The 18,969-nt window shown below is 47.0% G+C and overlaps 1 protein-coding gene across 1 annotated transcript in view; it reads left to right on the top strand.

Annotated features, from left to right (window-relative positions):
• The window catches only part of AGBL1 (ATP/GTP binding protein-like 1), a 346,662-nt gene that overhangs the window by 247,000 nt on the left and 80,693 nt on the right, over positions 1-18,969 (top strand). The window contains exon 14 of the mRNA XM_015410173.1: positions 2,633-2,809. Coding sequence (XP_015265659.1) covers positions 2,633-2,809 — 177 coding nt within the window. The remainder of the gene's footprint in view (positions 1-2,632; positions 2,810-18,969) is intronic.

The raw sequence follows: 18,969 nt of genomic DNA on the forward strand, positions 1-18,969 counted from the left end.
GCCGGCCTTGCAGCTCCACTGCCGAGCCCCATGAGGGGCCGGCGGTGGACCTGCAAGGCCGGCGGGAGTGCAAGGAAGCCCCGTGAAGGCCCTCCCTGGCCCCAGGCAGGCAGGGGTGGGGAGAGGCAGGGAGGAAGCAACTTACCCTCCCTCTTCTCCTGCCTCCTCCTGGCTGAATGAGGGCTGGAAGCGGGGCGGCCAGAAGCAGGGGGCGGGGCTTCATCATGTGCCCCACCCCCCATACCTCACCCGGGGGAACTGTGATCCCCCGCGACCCCCCCCAAAATGACCTCTGAGAAAAAGGGATCTATAGAATGAGAGATCTTTATGTAGATGGGACTCCCTTTAATGTGATGCAATTAAAAGAAAGATTGCAAGGAGAGTTAAATTGATTTTCGCTATATCAGCTGCATTATCTAACTGTAAACTCTATGGTAAGGCAAACCATGACTAGAAAGCTGTTGAACTTTGAACAGATTTTAACACAACACATGACAAGTCTAAAAGAAGTAACCTCTAAAATATTTATTTAATTGAGACAGATTCAGGTTCACTAACTGGGTTGAAAATAACATGGGAGAAAGATATCAGAATAAAGTTCGAGCAAAATATTTGGAATAAGATATGGTTTACCCAAACAAGAAAAACTATATCAATAACTCTTAGAGAAAACTCCTTTAAATTATTACACAGGTGGTATTTCACCCCCGTTTGCCTTGCAAGACTAACCAACACAAATAATAAAAAATGCTGAAGAAAGTATAATCAGCAAGGTGATTACATTCATTTGTAGTGGCTATGCCCAGCAGTGTCACAGTTCTGTGAGAATTTTTTTGCAGAAATGGCAAAAATTACACATCAAAGCATCTGTGTAACACCAGCTTTGGCCCTACTAATAATATGGGAGAAACAAAATGAAAAGGTGGCTTCTAAAGGACTAATAGTGTTTATGTTAATGGCAGCGCGCAAGACAGTTGCTAAAAGTTGGAAAGCCGCAGAACTATTAACATGGTATTCTGAGTTAGGGCAGATTGCAATAGCTGAAAAATTAACAAGTCAAATTAGAATAATCAAATCCAACGCCAAAACTGTAGACTTTTTTGAAACGTGGCATGATTTTATTTCATATACAACTCAGAGCAATACTCAAATATGTTTAAGCTCTTCCTCAGATTATGGGATAAAGCTAAGTAAGCCTCTCTCTCTATTTTAATCATGTTGTAACTATAATTATTCATGTTTATAGGAGGAAAAAGAAGAAGAAAAAGAGAAAAGCATTCCTTCTCTTTGTATTCCAATCCAATCCAAAGCCTTTTATTGGCATATAAATAAAAATACAGTAATCTAAGTACACACAGAGTCAAATTAAAATTGCCGAGTAACATCACAGAGTATCATCATAAAGAAAAACCTAATTCATCATATCATTTATCAGGCCGTAGGGCCATGACACTGCAGAGAAACTTTGCTGTTATTTCAGTTATTTCTGTGTCTGTGTTATCGAGCAAGAAAAGAAGCTTAAAATCATCAGGGGACTCTAAAAAATGGCCTAATATGGGATATAGCATAACTCATTAGCATATGCCACACCCCCTGACATCACTGGAAGTGTGTCATAAGGCCACACCCCCTGACATCACCGGAAGTGTGTCATAAGGCCACACACCCCGCCCCCAACGGTCCCGGCAACATCGAGGCAGCTCTAGTGCGAAATCAGCCCTGGTTACACCTGACCTTCCCCTGTTTTTTAAATAGAATCTTTTGTTCTGTTTGACTTTTTCATCGTCTCAAGTGCTATTTGAAGGAGTTCAGCCCAAGAGGACTCCTTGTTCTTCCCTTGGCTACCAGGGCTGGGCTAAATGATAAATTATATCTCTGTGACAGGGTGGGACAGACAGTCTTTGAATGACAACAAAGAAAACCACGTTACTTGGGGCAGCTCAGTCACAGAAGGGAACAAAATTTGGGAGGGTAAATCTACCTCTGAGGGAGGGAAGTGTGAGTGTCTGTCATAGCAGGTGTGTAAGGGAAGACATTTTGAGGCACTGGGCCAGCATCCCTTAATTCCATCTCAAAGAGATCTCCCTGGAAAACCAGTTGGAGACCAGTGCTTAAGCTGCAACAAGAGATGCTCCCTTGCCTAAGGTTACAGCTTATAATAGGTTACAGCTTAATCCCTTCCCTCAAGTCAAATACATGTCAAGCCGGGGCTAGGCGAGGAATGCACAGGAACGGAGTTCCGGCTGGCTCCCAAGTTGGCCACACCCAGCAGGAACTCATTAGCATAATGGACCACACCCAACAGGAGGAACTCATTAGGATTGGCTACATTAGGGGTATGTGGCCTAACATGCAAAGGAGTTCCTTCTACAAAAAAGCCCTGGGTTTTGACAACAAACAAGGTAAACAGAATAAGCAGCAAAAGGTGGGTGTGGCTGGATGACCACACTTCTGGTAACGTGGGGGTGCGGCCTAATGTGCTAATGAGCTGTGCTGTCAGGGGTGTGGCCCAATATGCTAATATGTTCCTGCTGTTGGGTGTGGCCTATTATGCTAATGAGTTCCTGCTGGGCTTTTTCTACAAAAAGAGCCCTGCATGTCATTGAAGATGGTTTTGTGTTGTGCTTTGCAGACCCTCGCCAAGGTCTTGGATAAAGTGGCCCCTGCCTTTCTCATGAGCAGCTGCAACTTCCTGGTGGAGAAGTCCCGTGAAGCCACAGCACGGGTGGTGGTATGGCGTGAAATCGGTGTGTTGAGAAGCTACACCATGGAGAGCACCTTCTGCGGTTGCAGCCACGGCCTCTATAAGGTATGTGGCATTTTCTAAGAGGCTGCTCATTTACAACGCATTTCCTGTGGGTTGATTGTGGGGAGTTTGAGAAGTGCTGCTTGCTCATGCAAGCTTTCCTGTGCCCCATATCGTACTAGCCTCTACTGCAAAGCAAAATCGGTTGTTCTAAGTGTGAAGAGCATGGTGCCACTACCGAAAATGGCATCTCTGTGTTGGGTTGTTCCTCATCTCCCTGCATTTTACAGTGAAGGAAATGTGACATAATGCCATTGAACCATGCATTCTTCCCCACTCTCAGCAGCAGCAGCAGAGAATGAGACGAGGTGGGGGAAAGTGTAACCTATCCTGCCATGTGCTTCCAGTGCTGTACATTACAGGGGTACCGGAGGGGCCAACTGAGAGATGGCGTTGCAGTTTATGACATGCAGACCTCAGCTCTCAGTCGTGTTTTGTTCATCCCTGAGTCTGTTGCTGCTGTGCTAAGTGTGGGAATGTTGCAGAGCCTTCCACTGTGCAGACGTGTCATGGACAAACCACGTCAGTACAAAAGGGGACTTTGGAAAGACCCAAACAGATCTCTGAACTTCTCTAAAGTTGTTTTTTTTTTGGTGTCCATATGTTCTTCGTTGCTGCTCCAGATTTTCCTTTCTTCTTCCTGATGGTTACTTTACTACAACCAATCAGGGATCACATACCCAGAATAATTGTATAATAATAATAATATACTTTATTGTCATTGTACATAGCACAATGAAATTAAAGATGCAATCATTTCGGTGATCTACAACAATATTCATATACACTCACACACCATTCACTACTGTCCCATAACTCCCTTGTGGTTCACATAGCAACTTAAACCACCAATGTCACCCAAATTCCAATTTCATACTGCATTTAAGGCAATAATAGCTCTCGAATAAAAACTATTTTTTAATCTATTTGTCCTTGCTTTAATTGTCCTATATCTTCTGCCCGAAGGCAGCAGTTCAAACAGGGAATGTTCAGGATGTGACAAATCCTGCAAGATGTTCTTTGCAGTATAGTGGTTTGAGTGTCGGAATAAGGTGGGGGAGAGGGAACTCCCTTCTTAGCCACACTTCTCACTGGGTGAACTTGGTCCAGTCACCCTCTCTCTCTCTCAATCTAACCTACCTTATATTGTTGTTAGGAGGATAAAATGGTGGATGGGAGACCCATGTAGTCTCACCTAGTCTCTTTGGAGAAAGAGCAGGATAAAAAAAATGTGATTGAGACAGAGAGGGTGATGACATCAGAGTGCCACATGGCCAGCCATTCAGACATCACCAGGGGCAAACAAAACCTTCAAGCTCCCTTGCTTTGAATGGAGAGGAGAAGGTGGAGCCTGTTCAGTTGCCAAGATGACTTACAGTGCAACCCTAAGGAGCACTGCAACTTTCTAAGTCCATTGAAGCCCATAGCCCTTAATGTCCAGGGTCCAGCCTACCTGAGGGACCGCCTTTCTCCATAAGTTCCCCCAAGGGCACTTCGGTCAGGAGGGCGTCATCTCCTGGAAATTCCAGGCCAGAGAGAAGTTAAATTTGCAGTGACCAGGACTAGGGCATTTTCGGTGGCGGCTCCTACCTGGTGGAAGGAGCTCCCGGAGGAGATCCGGGCCCTGTGGGACCTTTCTCAGTTTCGCGGGGCCTGCAAGACGGAGCTCTTCCGCCAGGCTTTTGAGTAGGGGCCGCCGCCACCGCTATTCCACCTGTATCTCCTATACCCTGGCGTACTAACATCTGATTGCCTGGCCCCAAGGGTGGAGTGAGGTGCTTGGACACGCCTCTGAGGACAAGATCGTAGGACGTAGCTATGTGAGGTTAAGATCTCCCCTTCTTGCTTAAATTTGTTGTAATTTGTTATGATATTTTATTGTAATTTATTGTTTTTAAACTATATGTTATTGTTTTAACCCGGCACACAGTGCCCTTGTTAGCTGCCCTGAGCCTTCGGGGTAGGGCGGGATGTAAATGTAAATGTAAATATAAATAAATAAATAAATAGCCTTAGAATGGGGTGACTCTGCTTAGGACGGCATCGTCAGCTTGCCTGCCGTACACTGCTTGGGTGGCTTCGTTCCCTGTGCCCCCCAGCAAATACTTCCACATCCTTTCTCCCTGGCAAGTCATTCCAAAAGAATGGGTCTCAAAGACACTTATGAAATCCCTTCCTCCAATTTGGCTCTGCTCTAGGAAAAATTGTGTCTCCTGTATCAATAATTAAGAGGCAGTAGTAGAGACGGTCTAAGACAGGGGTCCACAACCTTTTTGAGCCTGTGCACACCTGTGGAATTCTGACACCGGGTGGTGGGTGCAACCATTAAACGGCAACCATAGGAGATGACGCCAACCACAAAAGGGCTGTCCGTAGGGGGCAGAGCCAACTACAAAATGTTAGGTAGTGAGGTTATGTGTAACTGCAATAGTAACTTCCCAACATTTCAGGGAGACACTCTGTTTAACGGGATACTTTTGCTCTGCACAGGCAAAAGCCACACCTGGTCTCCTCCGCTTTCTAAAAGCACATGGTGGGCACCAGAAAAGGTGTTGGTGAGGGCCATGGTGCCCACATATGCCACATTGGGCACCCTTTGTCTAAAACACTGTGATTCTTGTGGCAGTTAATCCATAATGGTTAAAAAAATTAGTAATCTCAATAGTTCACACTTTAGTGATGCCTCAAATTGTACATTGAACCCCACTCACCAGTAGGGGCTTGCCTTGTGAAAGGTCTCCTTGCCCTCTAAAAAGCCACACTGTGGAACCTGCACCGAGGAGAAAAGAATCGAGCCCAAAGAATAAATGTTTTGCTGGTTACATTAACAAGGAGCACTTGTAATTTAATTAAAACCAAATCTCCAACTGTCAGAAGGGCAAACATTAGTCCCTGAAAACATATTCCGTTCATTCTTCTTATTAAATTAAATGGGCTGGCTTCAGCTAGACATTCTCCTTTCTCTGGAATAAATTGACTCTGACTTTCCTTCGTGTGTGGTGGTGTGCTGGCTCCGATTGCCAGCTGCTCACCCCCAAGAAAAGACTTGGGTCTAACATGGTTGTTCATTTATTTTTTGCTTCTGAGTAATAATGAGTCCCAGCCAGTGTTCCCTCTAAGCTGAGTTGGTGTGAGCTAGCTCACAGTTTTTTAGCCATCAGCTCACGGGTTTTTGTCTTAGCTCAGGAAGGATGGCTCTAGACAGGGGTCATTGCGTAGAAAAAGAGGTGCAGGAGCTCATTAGCATAACTCATTAGCACAACTCATTTGCATATACCACACCCCCTGATATCACCGGAAGTGTGTCAGAAGGCAACACCCACCGCTCAGGCTCCACTGTACTGTTTTGGATTGCTAGCTATTGGGGGGGGGAATGTGCAGATCTGTCCCCCACAGAGGAGGGAGAGCTTGTACCTGAATAAAACCTGGTCTTAAAGGTGCCACTGGACTGTTTTGGACCGGGGGGCCCCCTCCGCAGCTTACTGTTTTGGATGGGGGGGGCTCTGCAGCTTACGTGGCTGCTTCTTGCTCTGACTGAGGGCTTCTGGGAGCAGGGGGTGGGGCTTATTGCATGTGCCTGCCCCCTGGGCTCTTTACTGCCGGAGCTCCGCTCCTGTGCGCTCCTGCAGGAAATGAGCCCTGGCTCTAGAGCAAACTGATTTATGCAGTAGCCAAATCGCTCGCTCACAACTTTAATGCCAGTAGCTCACGAAGTAGAACTTTTGCTCACAAGACTCCACAGCTTAGAGGGAGCATTGGTCCCAGCTGGTCTTCTACCTAGGATTGTCCAGGACCAACCCTGTTTAACTTGAGCATCAGAACCACTGTTGTGAGTCGCTCAGGGGAATCTGGTCTTGTTGAGCCTCTGGGCACTGGAAATTCCCCCCCCCCCAACCCTCACAGAATTGCTGCTGTGGGGGGCGAGCAATCAGAAAATGGTGGAAGGTTTCACAAAATATCTGAAATTCTAAGCTGAACATCTTAGCATGATGGATACATTTCCAAATGGGCATTCCCCATTGCAGACCCAAAGGTGGTGCCTCTTGGGGCCTTCAAAAATACCTCCTGGTCCGAAGAGGTGGAGGAGAGCCAGGATTGAGTCTTTGCCTTGGGGGAGAAGCAAGTGGGCACCAGCAAACATACTGGTGGGCACCATGTTGCGATTGTGCCAGACAATTGCCAGGGACATCCTCTGGGTCAAATAATTTAGCTAGGTGGCTGGTCCCAGTTGTAGGGCTAAGCCCAAGGGTTACTTACAGTATTTTGATTAGGGTATTCCTACCTGATACCCTCCTCAACACACAGGTTGGGATTTTGGTTCATGTCTTACAAGACCAGGGGTTGAGTGATGGAAGGCCACACTGTACATCTCTTGGTCCGTTTGTCTGCACCAACCAAGTGAAGATGAAGAATGAGTGAATGTTCTCAGTTTTATTAATTTTATATTGATCTGTTTTTGGTCTCAGTCTCAATCCACCATGGAGGCCTTGAGTGGAAAGCTGAGTGTGTGTATGGAAATGTTTTATTTATTTATACTATTTATTTATTTATTTGGTTTATATACCCAACTCAGGGTGGTTTACATCACATTTTAATAAATACAGTTAAAACACTTTAAAACACCATTATAAAAAACAGAATAAGAACATAAGAACATAACATAAGAACATAAGAGACGCCAATGTTGGATCAGGCCAAAGGCCCATCCAGTCCAACACTCTGTCACACAGTGGCCAAAAATACCAGGTGCCATCAGGAGGTCCACCAGTGGGGCCAGGACATTAGAAGCCCTCCCACTGTTGCCCCCCCCCAAGCACCAAGAAGACAGAGCATCACTTGCCCCAGAGCCCCTATCTATACCTTGTGGCTAATAGCCACTGATGGACCTCTGCTCCATATGCCTGTCTAATTCCCTTTTGAAGCCGTCCATGCTTGTAGCCGCCACCACTTCCTGTGGCATTGAATTCCATGTGTGAATCACTCTTTGGGTGAAGAAGTACTTCTTTTTATCCGTTCTAACCCGACCGCTCAGCAATTTCATGGAGTGCCCACGAGTTCTTGTATTGTGAGAAAGGGAGAAAAGTACCTCTTTCTCTACCTGCTCTTTCCCATGCATAATCTTGTAAACCTCAATCATGTCACCCCTCAGTCGTCTTTTCTCCAAGCTAAAGAGCCCTAAGCGCTTTAACCTTTCCTCATAGGGAAAGTGTTCCAACACTTTTATCATTCGAGTTGCCCTTTTCTGCACTTTCCCCAAAGCTATAATATCCTTTTTAAGGTGTGGTGACCAGAACTGAATCATAGAATCATAAATACCCTGTAATTGGTTGGATCAGATGTCAATGAAGTTAACTAAACTGCTACAGTGGGCACCCCCGACCACTAATGGGGGATGGTTGGCCATGAGAGGGGAGGGGTGTCTGCTGCCTCAACCAAAGGCCTGGTGGAAGAGCTCCATCTTGCAAGCCCTGCAGAATTGTAGTAGACCCCGCAGGGCCCTGATCTCACATGGGAGCTCATTCCACCAGGTAGCCCTGACCTTGGTCTAGGCTAGTTGGATGTCCCTGGGGCTGGGGACTGTTAAGAGGTGTTGGTTTGAAGACCTAAGAGGTCATATGGGGAGAGGCGGTCTCGAAGGTAGGCTGGCCCCTGGCCATATAGGGCTTTAAAGGTAAGCACCAGCATCTTGAAATGGATCTGGAGTTCAATAGGTAGCCAGTGCAGTTTGCACAGCACTGGATGGAGATGGAGGAGGAGGAGGAGGAGGAGGAGATTGGATTTATACCCCGCCCTTCACTTGGAGTCTCAGAGGGGCTTACAAACTCCTTTCCCTCCCCACAACAGACACCCTGTGAGGGAGGTGGGGCTGAGAGAACTCTGACACAAACTGCTCTTTCAGGAACAGCTGTGCCAGAGCTTGTGACTGACCCAAGGTCACATCAGCAGGTGCAAGTGGAGGAATGGGGAATCAAACCCGGTTCTCCCAGATTAGAATCCGCACACTTAACCACTGCACCAAACTGTGGATGTGAGCCCGCACAGATGTCGCCGTCAGCACTTGTGCTGCTGCGTTCTGCACTAGCTGTAACTTCCAGAGCAGAGTCAAGGGCAGCCCCACATAGAGAGAGTTACAATAGTCCAGTCTGGAAGTGACCATTGTGTGGGTCAATGTAGCTAGGTCCTGGGGGGGGGGGGGAGAATTGGATCAAACGCCCTGATCTGTCTCAGATAGAAGAAGGCAGACCTGGCAGTGGTGGTGACCTGGACCTCCATAGAAAGGGAGGTGTCTAGGAATACCCCCAGACTCTTCACCTTCAACGTTGGCACCAGTGGAGCCCCATCGACGGCTGGAAGCCTGATTCCCTAGTTCAGTCCCCTGCAACTCAGGTACAGGACCCCTGTCTTTGATGGATTTAACTTCAGTCAGCTCTGTCACAACAACCATCCTGACACAGCTTGTAACGCCTCCTCCAGATCTCCTAGGGCCTTGTCCAGGTGGCTGTCCATCAGTAGACAGAGCTGGGTGTCATCCGCATACTGGTGACAACCCAGCCCATATCGCCAGCTAATTTGGGCAAGGGGGCACATATAGATACTCAACAACATGGGGGGAGCGAGTTGCTCCCCGTGGCATTCCACATTCCAGTGGGTGCCGCTGGGACAAATCTCTCCCAAGTACCACCCTCTGTCCCCGACCCTGGAGAAAGGAGGTCAGCCACTGCCTTTTAACAAACACCCACACAAAAAATATTCCCCTATTTACTTGAAAGGAAGACTAAGGGTTTTTTGGGGGGGAGGGGGCAGAGATGCCATTAAGAAAAAATGGAGGGTGATCTGAAACTCCCATGTCAGCTAGAAATACGCATACCAACATACAAACATCTTTGCATATAACTTGCTTTTTAGGGTAGTTACCTTACATTCAGAGTCATCTTTTATTTGAGCAAATATGGTTAAGTAGCTCTGAAATACCTTGGAGGAAGAACAGTTGGGCCGGGACTGCATCATTCACTTTATTTACCCAACACCCCAAGGATCCCATTGATGCAACAGATAACTAGATCAATGATTATTTAGCAGTCCAACATCCAATAAGAGCCAGGGGTCTCAAAGCTTGTTATGATTTCCATAGAGCCGTTCTTGCACACACCAGTGAAAAGCAGCCAGCTGAAACGGAGCATCTGTTGGAAGAAGCACGTAGGATTCCAGGACCAATTGTGCGAGACGGGAAACAGAGAAGTATTGGGGGGGGATATTAGGGAGGATACTTGGGCCAAGCAATGTGCTTAAATGAAGGACAGTTCTGAGGAAAAGGATGGTCATTTGCAAAGGAACACCTGTGGTCCAGGAACAGATGCAAAATATAAAAGGATCGCTCATCTCTGTAGTTGATAGTATTCCAATGTAAGGGGTCAGACAGGCTTGTTATTTATGTTTGAAGACTTTTAGACCCTGACTCTTCTGTTGGGAGAAAGATCCCCCAGGGAGGCTTAGGGCGTTCTTTAAAATACCAAGGGGACAAAAGCAAACTAAAAACCTCTTTAGTATAAAATCATTATAACTGTAGTAATAAAAATTACAGAACAGCAGTCAGAAAGCTAACTCAAAACTATACTACATGAAAATAGCTAGGGGGGGGGGGAATCAAACCCAAGATAACCAGTAATTCAAAATGGTCTACCCTTAATAACAAGAGCCAGCGGGGTTAGAGTTTGGATTAGGATCTGGAGAGCCCCCAGGTTTGAATCCCACTCTGATATGGAAGCTTGCTGGGTGACCTTGGGCCAGTCACACTCTCTCAGCCTAACTATCCTCACTAGAGATGGGCATGAATGGGGAGGATGTGGACTGTCACGAACTTTTAGGCATCAAATGAACCTGTTTAGTTTCTGAGGTTTGTGACCTGGTAGGACATACCCTCCATGCTAGAGACACCAAACTTTCAGGGATCTCCAGCTGACTCTTCAATCAATCAATCAATCAATCAATCTAATTTATTGTGACAGGAGCCAGTAAAACAGTACAATTCTGATATAAAAGGGTGCCTAGCAGTTCGAAAGCAAGAAATTGCAAGTAGATAAATAGGGACCACTTCGATGGGAAGGTAACAGCGTTCCGTGTGCCTTGGTGTTTAGTCATGCCGGCCACATGACCACGGAAACGTCTTTGGACAGCGCTGGCTCTTCGGCTTTGAAACGGAGATGAGCACCGCAACCCTAGAGCCGGACTCGACTGGCTTTCGAGCAAGGGACACCTTTACTAACATGGGAATAATATAAAAACATTAACAGGAGAGAGTTAATAATATTAGTAAAGTAAAATAGTGTTAATAAAAGAATCATACAATTTTTTCAGCTAAAATAAGTTTACGTTTCCTAATAGCTAAGCAACAAAATTTTGCCACAGCGTAAGTCACTGAGCTCTGAACGCCTTCTAAAACTCTTCTCTATCTTCCCTTCAAATTTGGTGAGGATTGGCTTTACGGGGTCCAAGTTATGCTCCCCCCCAAAAAAAGAAGGTGCCCCCAGGAAAGTGCTTTATGGGGAAATGGCAGATGTAGGTTCAGGAGGTTCTTTCCCCCCTCTCTGTCTTGGGGTTCTGCCCTGCTCTTGTCAGTTTCAAATGACTCTTGTCAGTTACAGGGTGGTCCCCCCCCCTTGCGGATGTTCCTTTGTGTTCCCATTTTCTTTCACAGAGCTTGCAAAACCCCCACTTAGATTTCTTGTGACAGTGTGCTTAGAGAGCAACCAGTCCTTCGAAGCTTGCATTGCCACAGTGATACTGGATTATGCTGGGCATTCTGTACACTGAACTGGTTGTACTGGGCTCCAAAAAGTGCCCCTCCTTCAGTTTGTACTTCAAGGATTCCATGGTTTGACATTAGTCCTCTATTGCTTGCATTGCTGCAGTTACAGGAGTCTGTGGAACTAGCTCAAGAACAAGCCAAACTCATAGGGAAATGCCCCCCCTTGCTTTGAAGTTTGCTAAACATTTTGATTGAGTGGAGACAGTCTGTCTGGAAATGTATCCATTCACAAACTGCAAGGAACAGGTTCAAAGTTCACAGAAAGTTTGTGCCATTTGACCTGTCACCAACTTGACTTCGTGAAGCACAAATGGCCCAAAATCCGTCACTTCAGTTCATGAGCCAGTTTATGCCCATCTATCAGACTCCTAGTCAAGAGACTCCCAACAACACCCTCTTTGGCTGTGATTTATTTATTGAGATCTCAGCATGATCCAGGTTAGAACAGTACTGTGTCAGAACTGAGATTCTGGCGGGAAGGTCCAAAGATATAGACAGTTCAAACGGGGTCCCCTGGAGAATAGCCAATCGCACATCACAGCCGTCCCACCTAGCTCTCGCGTTCACTATCCCCCCCCACACACACACCTGGGAATATATGATCCCGTTGTCTACAATAGCAAGTTGGCACAGCTTTGGTCTCAAGGATGTTCCTCTAGGAAGAAGGCATCTTAAGGAAGAGTTATGGTGCCTAAGATTGAGCGGTTCGCACACACACAGTCATTCACTCCCCCTTAGGAATTTCCCTCCCCCGGTAATTACGGCAAACTAAGTAGAGTTTTACACCATCCCTAATCCTCACAGGACGAGAGGAAAAAAATGACGGATTTCAGAAATCTACAAGCTACTTTGGGTCCCCATTGGGGAGGAAGTTGGAGTTTAAATGAAGTAAATAAATAACAAACAAGTAGTGGGTACAAAAGTGATTTTGATTTTTATGGCACCCTTCTGATATTATCACCATGCCAATGGGTATTCACAGGGTTGTCCCAGAGAAATGTAGATGGTGCCCACTTTCATTGGTTAACATGGCATAATCTTTCACCATTTTTAGCTGCCTTGCAAGGTAGTCCTTAGCAGAGTTTGGTGGAAAGGGCCATCAAGTTGCAGCCAACTTATGGCGACCCTGTAGAGTCATTCAAGGCAGGAGGTGAACACAGGCCCCGGTCACACGGAGCATTAGCCACGCTACAGGGATGGAAGATAGGCGGATTTTTCGGGTGCGATCTCACCGCCACATCTGGGAAGCGTAGAGCTCCTGTGGCTCACCCGAGGCTTCCCGCAGAAGACGCGCGGTAAAAAACTAGTACCTCAGAGGTACTAGTTTCCGGAAACCGCGGGGCAAGGGTGGGCGTCTGATCGCAGTTCCGGTGGTAGTTCCGGCGCCTGCCCATGTCTCCTAGCAAAAAGGTTTTTTTCCCCAAGTCTCCATGGATGCGCACAAGCACCCAACGGAGCATGCACACACTTTAGTTTAAAAAACAACAACACACAACTGAGCAGCTCGCTAAGACTTGAGACGTGCAGAGAAGAGGAGAGCAGCCAGAAGAAATGCAACACAGAGTGCATGGCTTGAGGCGAGAGAGAAACAGATAGGGGGAAAGGGGGCAAGGCAGAAGAGAAAGCGGCTGAGGTGAAGCCCAGAAGGGGGGGGCTGCGATGGCAGAGTAGGAAGTATGCTTGGGGAAGGGGGGGCCAAGCCGGGAAGAGGTGACTAGACACACGGGCGGCGCGAGGGGGTGTGTGCGCACAGAGGCGCACAGAGCCCCAGCGCCCAGGGAGCCGAAGAGCCAGGAGGGCGGCACTCACCGTGGCCTCAAAGACAGGCGCTGGAGGAGAACCCTCGGCACGCGGCCCCCGCTTCTTTGCCCCGCTTCTTTGCTGCGCAGTGTGATCAGCATCTCCCTCTAACCACAGGAGCTCCACGGGAGGTTGATCGCGCAACCGCACATTATTTTGCCCCGGGGCAAACAGCCACGCCCCCCCTGCATTTTCCGGCCCATGTGACCGGGGCCACAGGTGGTTTGTCATTGCCTGGCTCTGCATAGCAATCCTGGACTTCCTTGGTGGTCTCCCATCCAAGTACCAAAGGGCCAACTCTGCTTGGCTTCTGAGGTCTGATGAGATCAGGCTAGCCTGGGCCATCCAGGTCACTTGCAGAGCTTACATCGTTCTAAACCCATCATGCCTCAATAGGCTGAAAAGGATCTCACTCTATTTAATGTTGCCCTGTTAATCTAATTGAAATGTTTGGGAGCCTATTCATTTATTATGAACGGGCCGCGTGCAGGAGAATTTCTTGGGGAGTTGTGGCCCATGGATGGGTAAGACCTTTCTGGCTACTAACTCTGCACCCTTAATGCTGTTGAGAAACTATAGTCTGAGACTGGTGTCAAGTTATTGAGAGCTAGAGGGGTGTGTAGTATCTGGGAATCCTGCATTCGAGTCCTCATTCTAGCATGAAGTTCACCTTGGGCCTGTACTTCTCGGCCTAACCTACCTCACGAGGTTGTTGCAAGAGTAAAATGGGAAAGGGAAAGTCAAGTGTGCTGCCCTGGGCTCAATGGTGGAAGGGAGGGATGAAAATGGACATGACGGATGGTAGCCTGTGTCGCGTTGGTTAGAATGTTGGATTTGACATGGGAACGTCTAGATCTGAATCCTCTCTAGGGCCACGGAGCTGGCTGGGTGACCTTGGCAGGTCATCCTCTCTCGGCTTAACCTACTTGGGCTTAACCTGCCTGTTACAAAGCAGGAAATGGGAACCCCACCATTCACGTATTCTTCATGAGCTTCTTATGCATACCTGCACAGATTCGCAGAAATTTGTGTTGAATCGACCGAACGATACAGAACGGAATTCTTAACGTGACAAAACTTTTGAATACGTACGTAACGGCACAAGTGACATTTCCCCAACCCTTACCTTTTTGGCCACTGCTGGAGAAAGGATGATAGGGTAGATGGACATTTGATCCAGAATGGTAGACCTTTCCTATATTTTCATTGAAGCTCATTGAGTCCATATAAATGCTTTGGGTTTGTTAAACATGAAATGTTCCGTTCACTGTTGAATCGATGATGATGATGATGATGATGTGTCAAGCTTCAGCTGACTCGTGGTGACCCCCTCAGAGGTTTTTCAAGGCAAGAGATGAGCCGAGATGGTTTGCCTTTTCCTTCCTGTGCACAGCAGCCTGGTCTCCCATCCAAGTACTAACCAGTGTCAACCTGCTTAGCTTCTGAGCTCTGATGACCTTGGGCTAGTCTGAGCTATTCAGTCCGTATTGCATCCATATTATACCATAGATGGAGATGTGAACCAGAATTACCCAGCTATGGGTCCTTGACTGTTTAGATGATATCTGATCTTTCTTTCTTTTCCCATCCCCCTTGGAAGTATCACAGGCAATACCTAGTAGGTACCATCGCAACAGTACTGTCAGAGGAGAGGGAAAAAATGTGTTGCTTTTTGGTGGTCTATAAGAAAGCTATAAAGTCATACAGAGATTTCTGCTTTGAACATATTGCAGATGATTTCAGCATGTTGGAAAGCTTATCCCCAGTTGGATTGTGAGGTTGTTATTGTAAGGTCATCTTTTCATTCTCTCCCCCCCCCTTTTTTTTTTTGTTTAGCATTACCACTTCTCCAAAAGATGGAGGACACTCAAAACATGCCCAGGGGTGCATTTCCCCCCCTTCCATTGTAAGAATATAAATATGTTTTTCAGTTTCTACGGTTAAGGCAGCTTTCAAGTTGTTCCAATCATTTCTCCTTGGTACGCTAAATCCCTGATTTGTTAGTCCCCAAATGAAATATCATTTCATAACGCTGACATTTATGTTGGAGCTACATCAGAGAACATAAAGCTATTACCTTCCAATAATTGATATTTGAATGCCTTGTAACGTCCTAGCAAAATGGTGGGAATGTATGTTAAAAGGAAGCTGGAAAGCTGCGTAGGAGAGGGAATGCCAGCCCCGGGTTGGCTTTCCCAGCAAGCTTTGTTCCACTCAAGGGTGGACCAGCTGTTAAACTCACAGGGAAATTCCCTGGCGGGCCACTGCCCCAGAGCCACTGGTCGCAAAGAACAAACAGAGGCATGCTGCAGCAACTCTGCCAGAGCCCCGGGGGCCACATGGCTCAGCAGCTACAATGGCTCTGCCACCAGTTTTCAGGAAGTGGCAATGGGTGAGCCAGGACCCAGTGTCGGCACCACTGCTTTGGGTGGCCCAGTAGAGCTGGCTTGTAGTGCCACAGGTGCCACTCACTTCCCACAGGGCCATTTTCACTTCCCAACCTACCTCTGGGGTGGGAGGCAGGGACATAGAGGGTGCAATGTCCGCTATGCTGCTATGTCACTTCTGGGGGAAACCCGGAAGTGACGATGGGTAGCTCTAGGAATTGACAGAAACTCTATGGTAAACACTATGGTTTCCCCTCAGAAGTAGTGGTGCCACTTTTTTTAAAAAAAGTATTGTTATTTTTGTCCTGCTGCAGTGGGCAACTAGAGCTGCCAACAGGAAGCCTCCCCCCATAATGGGTGGCCTGGCAGCCCTCCCTGCAGCATCACTCAGCACAGGGTGCGGTCAGACGGCGTGTGCTGGGAGCGGTTTAAATTGCTCCGGCCCCGATGCGGTCTTTTTTAACCTGGAGAATCACAATCACACTCCCCTCCTTGCTCCGGATCGCTGCACAACCACATCGCTCCCCGCTGTCCACACGCGGGAGCGTGCGTCGGTGTTGTTTCTCTCTCTCTCTCAGTTTCAGCATGTGCACAGGCAGCCATCTGTAGAACTAAAATTTTTGTGTGTGCGCAGAACAGCGATTTCCACTTCATCCCGACTGCTGTAACACTTCCTTTTAAACTTTAAAGGAACACTTCCGTTTAAACGTTTACCCCGAAAATGGCCTCCATGAGATCCCGAACTTGTCTAAATGCTAAAACTAGGCACCGTTTAAACATTGTTTTTAATAACGTGGTGGCGGAGCTCCGCCTATGTGCACACCACCAACGCTTTAAAAAAAATGGTGGGCGAAAAGCGGAAGCCTCGGGCAGCTTTCGAGCGAGGAGGGGGGTTAAACTGGAAGTGGCTCAACACCGCTGGAGTGATCAGATGTCAGAAAAGTGCGGCTGGAACCGGAGAATAAGGGAAACACCACTTGGGGACCGGGTATCAAAATACTCTGGGTTAAAGCAGTTTTGAGCTGGAAAGTGACGGCTGGGGACGGGAGGCAGATGTTGACCGTGTGATCGCGCAGATAAAATCCGTTTCTGAGGTGGGCCAAAAGCAGACTAAATGGCCTGTCTGACTGCACCGATAGTGTTTCCAGTCACTGGCTGTGGCAGATTGTGGTTCCGTTCTGTATGACTCCATTAGTTCCTGACCCTTTGCTCCCAGGTCAGTAGAACAAAGGTCGTCATTAAGTATACTTCCGAAATTCTCTTCATTGAAATTTCTCCCTGGATTTTGAAGCTCCAGTTGTCCCTGGCTTGTTTTGAACTACAGTTAATGCCTCAGGAATTCTTCCCTGTTCTATTTTCTTTTTTAAAATTCCAGATTCTGCCCACTATATGCATACGGCATGCCCGCAAAGTTTATTTCTTTCACTCTCTATATCTTCCTCACAATCTGTATCTTTCTCTTCCCTGCATGTGCATGAGTATCTTGATAAGAAACCACCCAAAAGCAATCTTGATATCATTGGAGGGTTCTTAGCAAAATTGTTTATGTGTGTTGTTTTACTGATGTGATGGAGCTGCGGTGGCTCAAGTGGTTAAGACGCTGAACTGCAGGCTGTGGAAGGTCGGTAGTTCAGCAGTTCGAGACCCGAGTGTGCCGCATGACAGAGTGAGCTCCCATCACTAGTTCCAGCTCCTGCCAACCTAGCAGTTCGAAAGCAAGAAATTGCAAGTAGATAAATAGGGACCACTTTGGTGGGAAGGTAACAGCGTTCTGTGCGCCTTGGTGTTTAGTCATGCCGGCCACATGACCACGGAAACGTCTTCGGACAGCGCTGGCTCTTCGGCTTTGAAACGGAGATGAGCACCGCAACCCTAGAGTCAGATTCAACTGGCTTTCAAGCAAGGGAACCTTTACCTTTACCTTTACCTTTACTGATGTGTGAGAACACATATGCGCATCAGAAAAACGACACACCAAAAGAATCTTGCTGGAATCACATGTACTAATTTTTTTTTTGCTGTGTTTTATCCACGGGTGTATGCACATTGGCAATGAGAAGAAGGAAATATGTAAATGAGCCAAACGAGCTACCATGTGGAACAAACTGGGGATCTTCCAATTCCAGCACTAGTTTTAGTAATTCTCTTTAAACAGCATTTCAGAAGGAGGGAGATAGAGCGCAGAATGACCCTATGGAACTATCAGGGTAAGGAACAGAAAAAATCTGCTCATTGACCATTTACTTTTTTCTTAGTGTGAGGAGCATGGTTCACTTCTACTAAAAATATTAGCTGGGGTTTGGAAAGGTAAATTGGCTAGTGATGCCTGTCTTCCTAAAGCAGCAGAAAGCAGAACTGCTCCACCTAATTAAGATGTTTCTAGAGGGATGGGGATATCTGGAGAAATCTATCCCTAGTGAATGGCTGCAGGTTCCCCAAACACGGCCTATTACGTTCTCAGCCATCTCATATTTTGGGTTACAATTCTCCCACCTGCCCCACCAAAGCTATTTTGGAGAAGCAAGTGGGCATTATTATACAGACATAGTTATAAAGTTTCTGTAACAGGTATATATCTTTTTGTTTTGGGGTTTTTTTTTGTTTTTTTCTTTGATTGCCTATGTGAAAATAAAGAGAAATTATAAAAAAATATAAAGTTTCTGTAACATCATTATCATGGCTAATGGGACATTTGCCAAACAGGGGTTCAAAAATTAAATTTGGCTTGTTTGTTTAAACTTGCCTTGTTTGCAATGGCTGGTCGCTGTTAAAGCACCTTATTGAGGCTTCCAAGCGGAGAGCCAGTTTGGTGTAGTGGTTAAGTGTGCGGAGTCTAATCTGGGAGAGCCGGGTTTGATTCCCCACTCCTCCACTTGCATCTGCTGATGTGACCTTGGATCAGTCACAAGCTCTGGCTCAGCTGTCCTTGAAAAAGAGCCGTTTGTGTCAAAGCTCTCTCAGCCCCACCCACCTCACAGGGTGGGGAGGGGAAGGGAAAGGAGATTGTAAGCCGCTCTGAGACTCCAAGTGAAGGGCGGGGTATAAATCCAATCTCCTCCTCCTCCTCCTCCTCCTCTTCCTCTTCCTCCTCCTCCTCTTCCTCCTCCTCCTCCTCCTCCTCCTCCTCTTCTTCTTCTTCTTCTTCTTCTTCTTCTTCTTCTTCTTCTTCT

The sequence above is a fragment of the Gekko japonicus genome, unplaced genomic scaffold (genome assembly GCF_001447785.1).
Source record: "Gekko japonicus isolate JY-2015 unplaced genomic scaffold, Gekko_japonicus_V1.1 scaffold744, whole genome shotgun sequence".
Taxonomy (NCBI): Eukaryota; Metazoa; Chordata; class Lepidosauria; order Squamata; family Gekkonidae; genus Gekko; species Gekko japonicus.